This window comes from Pantherophis guttatus, chromosome 5 (genome assembly GCF_059756535.1).
Source record: "Pantherophis guttatus breed Tessera chromosome 5, ASM5975653v1, whole genome shotgun sequence".
Taxonomy (NCBI): Eukaryota; Metazoa; Chordata; class Lepidosauria; order Squamata; family Colubridae; genus Pantherophis; species Pantherophis guttatus.
In genome coordinates, this window is record NC_142067.1 from 25926788 (window position 1) to 25934279 (window position 7492).

At 32.5% G+C, this 7492-nt stretch overlaps 1 protein-coding gene across 6 annotated transcripts in view; it reads left to right on the forward strand.

The window, feature by feature from the left end:
- The window catches only part of BRCA2 (BRCA2 DNA repair associated), a 53250-nt gene that overhangs the window by 44601 nt on the left and 1157 nt on the right, over positions 1–7492 (forward strand). For all 6 annotated transcript variants that reach the window (XM_087894762.1, XM_087894759.1, XM_087894764.1 and 3 more), the window contains 8 exons: positions 18–173; positions 282–426; positions 1918–2036; positions 3839–4040; positions 4716–4882; positions 4970–5108; positions 6133–6389; positions 7270–7407. In XM_087894762.1, coding sequence (XP_087750888.1) covers positions 18–173; positions 282–426; positions 1918–2036; positions 3839–4040; positions 4716–4882; positions 4970–5108; positions 6133–6389; positions 7270–7407 — 1323 coding nt within the window. The remainder of the gene's footprint in view (positions 1–17; positions 174–281; positions 427–1917; positions 2037–3838; positions 4041–4715; positions 4883–4969; positions 5109–6132; positions 6390–7269; positions 7408–7492) is intronic.

The window sequence follows — 7492 nt, forward strand, 5'->3', positions numbered from 1 at the left end:
TACTTGTTTTGTTTTAGATTACAGCTAACAGTACTCGACGTGCTCGATGGTATGCCAAATTAGGATATTATCGTGATCCTCGGCCATTCTCTTTGCCTTTATCCTCATTGTTTAGTGATGGTGGGACTGTTGGTTGCATTGATGTCATTGTTCAAAGGATTTATCCTATACAGGTAATTTAGTATATTAGTCAGCCTTCAATACATACATAATTACTGGTATTTGAAAAGCAAATCTTAATTCAAATGTGTGACCTAATTTTCAACCAATATTTATTTCAGTGGATGGAAAAACCATCAATAGGGTCCTGTGTGTTTCGTAACAATCGAGCAGAACAAAGAGAAGCTGCAAAATTTGCTGAAAATCGACAGAAAACATTAGAAGCATTGTTGGCAAAAATACAAGCAAAATTCGAAGAGAGTGATGGTAAAATATACATCTATATTTTTAATTTTTTAGAATGTTATTTTGCATGTAATAAAAGAAAAATGTCTATATAGAGAGAAATATGAAAGCTGTTATACAACCTATCTGTTCTGTTTAACCTTTGTGTGTCAGAACTGTTTAGAAAACTGTACTATCTCTTTTCTTCTCAATTATATTTGATTCCAGCCCCTATAAACAGAATTAAGTTACTGAAACGTTTAGACTTTGAAAAAATTGCATTTCTTAAGTATAGAAATATATCCCACATATAGTATATGCCTGAATATTATAAAGTAATATTACTGATTCAATAATGTTTAAATGGTATTAACAGTTAAAGAAGTATCAGATTTTAAGAAAGTAATTGTTCCAGTTACTTAAACAGAATGAATGTTAAAGTTTCTCTTTTAGAAATGATTTCCTCTGAGTACTTCTCACTCCAAAATAATAATTCTGTCCTAACTATAAACCAGATTTACAATTCATTGCATTAAGTAATTTATGCCTAGTTTAGAACATTGACAGATCACACCCTATATACCCGATTGTTTAAATAAAAATCACCCCCATACATTTAATAAATGATTTGCAGGTTGCCTTTTCTATGATAAAATATAAAGCAATAGCAGAAGGAATCATTTTCTATTTAAGCCTATTAAAGCACACATCTTTGTGTCTGCTGTATGCAGTGTTCAAACCAAGCTTCCATAGATAGGGTTTACTGCTTTGCTTGATTGGATTTACTACTGTGTTTATGAACACAGTAATCTGCCACCATCATGATGTTATTACTTCAAATTAGATTGAAAACTGTATGTTACTGAAGTTGTAAATCGATTTTGATGCAGAAATATGTTATCAGTCTCCTGATGAGTTAAAGTACTAAATAACACAGGTTTATGGAATACAAATTAGGTGGTCAGAGTTTCTGTTTTTTCAGGGAGAAAATGTTAGCCACAGGTGGAGCAAACACTTGAGTTTGGACTGTGCTGTCTGACTTCTTATTTAAGCAGTAGCCACCTGCCAAAAAAAGATAGCTTGTTATTTTGACTGAACTGCTATCAAGAGTTACTGACAATGGTTATGGACAGCTAATGGAAGATCTAAAAGATAGTGGAGAGAATGTTCTCGGTTGTGTTGCAATATTCAAAATTGGAACGCCTGCTGCCAATTCTTGATATTTTAATAGTATTTTTAAAAATAGGGTGATTCTGTTTGGTTCTTGTTTGGGTGTGTTTTTAAATGATGTTATAAATATAAGACATTAAATATATTTGTATTGTTTTTAGAAAAAACAATGTTATTTGGAATGGTAAGTTTAAATTAATTGCTGGCGCTTCCTTTGTAATCTATCATGATTTGTTACAATTTCCTTTCAAAAGCTTAACAGTCACCTTAAGTTCAGTTCTATTTGATTACTGTTAACTGGGAATTCACAGCAGTAGATATTTAAGACATATTAATTTTATGTCTCATTAATTTTTAAAACAGATAAAGGCAAAAGAATACTGCGATCCCATGCTCTAACAAGGCAACAGATACGTGGTCTACAAGATGGTGCAGAGCTTTATGAAGCAATTATTAATTCTGCTGATCCATCTTATATGGAGGTAAGGTTTTTTTAAAAAAACAATGCTAGAAATAGTCATTCTACAATTTTTTACCTTTTTGCCAGAGAGTTCCAGTTAAAAAACAAACACAATGAGTAAAGAGGATAAAGCAAAAGGAGGCACAGGTGGGGGAAAGCAGGAAGACAGAATGACACCCCCCCCCAAAAAAAGAGATGGTGAAAATTGAGAGAAATTTCACTTAATATTTTAAAAGAGCTACATTTCAACCATTGTTACAAATATTGGGAAATTTAAAAGGACAGGTGTATAACTAAATTCATTTGCTACACAAAAATGTTTGGGGGCTTAGATTCTTTGTTTGAAGTAGTCATTTAAGTTCAACCCCCTGCTTAGTGCAGGAATCCACACTAAAACATATCCTATCTATTGATGTCAGACTGATTGGTCTGTTTGTGCTTTCAATATCCCCTTTAGGAACTCCCATCTTGAACTCTTCCCAAGAGATCCCATTTTCCTTGAAAATCAAGAACTCTATTATTACACTTCCCCCCTAAACCTTTGCTATTATTGATTTGTATTCTTTGAATCCTAACATAGTTTATGAACCATGATTTATGGGTTGAATGTCACAACTGAACCCAAGTATAGTAGATTGTTCAGTAACAATTAAAATGAATATAAAAGGGTTCATATTAACCCTTTTATATGAGAGATCTAGCATTTGGCTTCAATAGTACTTTGAATTTTAACATGAAAAGAGAAAAAAGAAAAGGTAGGATTCATTGTATTGCTTATTGCAATGAATGTATGAGCTTGATTGTATAAATTCAATGCCCATGACAAATTTAGATCTTGTAGCCGTGATTGGATAGAATATTAGTACTTGATTTAAAAGTAAGATTCATTAAATTCAGTACAAACTATATTGGTATTATCTTTAAACTTTCGTAGGCTTTGGATTACATATCACAGTGATTTGGACTTGATTCTTCTCTATAGCTACTCTAGGATTTAGAGTGAGAGTTTTACTGAGTTAATTTATCTCTTCGTTAGGCTTTATTAAACTAATTATATATTAGTTTAATAAGCAAGTGATACAGTAGCAACAATAGTTTTTGGAAGTCATTCCATTTGTGTAAATCAGTCATACTTCAAGAGTAGACCAAAGAGCATATCTGGCAAAGAGCCAAAGACCATATCTGGCTCTTTGCCTGTCCCCCTCTGGTCTGTTCAAGAATATAGGGCTGGTAGACAAAGCAGAATTTAAAATGTGCTGTTTGTCAGATTTTATAACATTTTCTACAAAAAAAGTTCAAAATTCCTATATAAACATTATAAAATAAAAAAATTAACAAGAATTTATGACCACTTTACTCTTTGATTGATGCTTTTAAAAACAGATTAACATGAATTGGTTAAACAAAAGGCAAGTTAATTGGAAAAGAAGTCTAAAAACAGTCCTTTTTCCACATCATTTGAAAAACTATTTGAAAAGTTTTTAATTATGAGAATAGAAAACACTTATTGGACATTTTAGTGTTGCCCATGCACAATAACAGTGAGAGTAATAGTGATTATTACTCCCAAGGATACTTTAATTTGAATTCTTTCATTGAATAGGAAATTGAAACTGATGGGTGAATAGCTATTTTTGATTCGGATTCTACCTATATCTAAATAGATATGTATAGGATTTAACTGGGAAAAAATTACATTTGATAACCAAACATGTTCATATATTTAATATTCCATGTTATAATGAAAATGGGGCTTATTTTATGTTTTCCTTTTGTAAAATCTATATACAGTAGCTGTTTCAGTTTTACCATTGTTTATTGCAGGGTTTTTTCAATGAAGAGCAATTAAAAGCCTTGAATAGTCACAGACAGATGGTCAATGATAAAAGGCAAGCCCAGATAGAGGCAGAATTCAGGAAAGCTGTGGAAGCTGCTGAGCAAGAGAAAAACAGCTCCTGCAGAAGGGATGTATCCAACATAATCAAACTACGAATTGTAGATTATGGGACAAAAGAAAACTCAAAAGGTAAATATGATCTTAATCTGATCTGAAAGGCATACTGACTGTAAATATATGTAATAATATAGTATCTAAGTAACGCTATATTCATATAACCTGTTTATTTGAATTCATTGTATGTCACATTGGATGCATTGTTAAACTGTAGCACTATGCAAATAGTAACATTTCTAAAAGTAAATTTAATTAAGTTCTTCTGTGGCACAGATATGAATGGATATTATGTGTAGTTTTTGTTTATTAAGAATAAAATACAGGGAGGTCTCAACTTGGTGACCTCAACTGGGGCCAGAACGTCCATTACTACACAGGACATACTTGATTTTATGACTTTTTTGCCAGTGTTTAATGAATTGCATGGTCATTGAGCAAATCTGGCTTTTCACAATGATTTTGCTTGTTGGAAGCCAGCTAAGGTCACAAATGGATTGTGTGGCTGGGATTCTGCAGCTGGCATGCCAGTTGCCAAGCACTCAAATTTTGATCATGTGACCATGAAGAAACTGATAAACTAGTCATAAATAACTTTTTTTCAGTGCCATTGTAACTTTGAACGGTTACTAAACAAATGGTTTTAAGTTAAGGACTACGTGTATGGTCAATGACCAACAAGAGTATTTTTTTAAAGATGCACCATATTGTTGTCAAAATACAATCTGTATTTTTAATTTTAAATCTTAGAAGTTATACTGAACATCTGGCGTCCACCCTCACATGTTTGTAGCCTCTTAAAGGAAGGAGGACGATACAGAATTTTACAGTTATCTGCATCTCACTCCAAAGGCAAGTTGAAAACCAACAATATACAGTTAACAGCTACCAAGAAAACCCAGTATCTACAACTGCCAGTAAGTGTTCTTTAAGACTTAAATTGAACTACTTAAATTACAGGTTTTATGCAATTTTCATAATGTTATTATCCATAATGCTATTAGGTTTCTCAAGAAAATCTATTAGAAGTTTACAGACCAAGGGAATGTCTGGTATATGGTAAACTGATGGAGCCCTCCTTCCGACCAGCTTGTTCTGAAGTGGATTTGGTGGGATATATAGTTTGCGTGACAAAAAGAGCAGGTATGTTACATATTGTAATCACACTTATTACATATATGTAAGTCATTATGTATGTTCCAAATTTGTATCTTTAAAGTCATTTTTTTCCTCCCAAACTGAAATGTAGAAGCTGTAAAATTTCTCTGAAGTTTTACGTAAGTGATGAAATAACCCACCCCATCACCTGAGAAAAATGGATACCTTCTGCCTTTGTTTGTTTGTGTAATATATGGTGAAAAATCACTGGGCTTTTAGTTTTAATTAATTGCAATATTGCAAATTTAAATTGTCTAGATCTAGTTATGAACAGAAATCATAGAGGCACCATATAAACCAATCAACGTTAATATGATCGTGGATCTGCATCAATATAAACCAAGGATTTCCATCTACAAATCCTATATTTTAATGGTGTATCAGGAAAGTTTTTTAATATTTTTAATATTTTCCCTTCTTTCACTGTACCAAGCTCCATCTAACAAATGTGTGATATTCTATGGACCTGTGTTTACTTTCTTTAAATTGGGTTTCATAACAGCTGAAAATTTAAGCCACAATAGTTTTATGCATAAAAAAAGAGTGGGTTACTTTTTAGATTTCTGGTGTTTGTTATTGTGTTGCTTTTCACAATTGTGTTTGTTTAAATTATTCGCTTTTCTTTAGTGGGAGTTGTGGGAGCTTTCAATTTTGTAGAAATTAAAAAATACTAATTTGATGGATTTTGGGGTAACAGTCAGAAGCAATTTGCTTCTTCAGTCCATTTCTAAAAAAACAAGGTGATCCTTAATGAACAGCTGAGTTAAAGAGCAGATCAGTAGGATTACTGGGTAGTGATGGCAGAATGCAGTATAGGGGAAAGGGAAGAGTTGGCATCACAGGACTTGTTGATTATTCTTTTTTTCCCTTGCATTCCTGCTGCAAATAGATTATAATTTTCTATCAGCGGTAGCTGCGAGTAGAGGATTTTTTTATTTTGAATTTCAACTGGCCAACATGTAAACTTTAATATTAAATCCAACAAGTTGTATATTTCATTTTTACATAGGTTTTTCTACATTGGTATATTTGTCAGATGAACATCATACTATAATAGCAATTCAGATTTGTACAGATCTCAAGCAGTTTGCTATTGAAGATATAATCATTCCATCTGCATTGATCTCTGCAACCAATCTTCAGTGGCGACCTGAATTCAAATCAGATATTCCCACCCTATTTGCTGGAGAGCTGTCTGCATTTTCTTCAAACCCAAAGGAAAACCATCTCCAAGAAATATTCAAAGAATTTAAAAATACCATTGAGGTAAAGTTACTTATTTCTAAAGAACATTTAAGTACACTCAGTGCATGCAGTGCACACATTACTTTTTTTGTGATACATATTAAAACACAGCATTCTACAATTGATTCAGTAAGTATCTACATCATTTTTTTTTCTATAACCTTCCACATTTCAAAACCCCTTTGTGGAAATGAATCTAAATGCTGCAGTCCTACAGATAGTCTTCATTTAACAACCACTTGTTCAGCAACTATTTAAACGTACGACAGTGCAGAACAAGTAGTAGTTATGACTGACCCTTGTATTTGTTGGTTGCAGTGTGCTTGTCATATCTAGGTACTTGATGCCCACAATATCAGTGCTGCAGTGTCCCATAGTAACCCAATCACCAATTACAACCTTCTTGCCAGTTTCTCACAAGTAAAAACTATGTGAAAGCCAGGAGGAGTTCACAAATGGTGACCATGTGAGGTCGTCACTTAAAAGACCATGTTGATTTGTTTAATAGCATCTCTTAAATGCTGGAAATTGTGTCACTAAACAATGAGATCACGTGCCTTAAAGCCATGACATTTAGCAACAAATTCCAGTCCCAATTGCCATTATTCAGTGAGGACTACCCATATATATTTTGTTACAAAAATCATATGTTCTTTTGGTAATTCCTAACATTTAAAAATAAGGTATTAGTTGCATACTTAAAAATAATTTCATAAAACATGTATTGATACTACAGCTGAAATACAGTATGTGTTATTTCAGTTTTTGTTGTTTTGTTTTTAAGTTGCTGTTCATTCCCCAGAGTTGTATGTCAAATGGATGGTCATATAGAATTAAATAATAATATCTATATTTTACCAGAATGCAGTTATAATACAAAAATATTGTTTTTGTGTTGTAGAACAATGGCTGCTTTAGCAAAGAGGCACAATACAAAGTCATGAATTTTTTAAAATCAGATCCCTTGCAATTACTTAGTTTTTCCAAAGAGTGTGGCTTGGATCCTCCCTGGAAATCTGATGCAGGAAATAAACAAGAAGTAAGTTTATCAAAAGAACAATATTATAAATGCTGTTCAAAAGTAAATTATTCTATGTTCATTGGACTTCCTATCAAGAATTTCA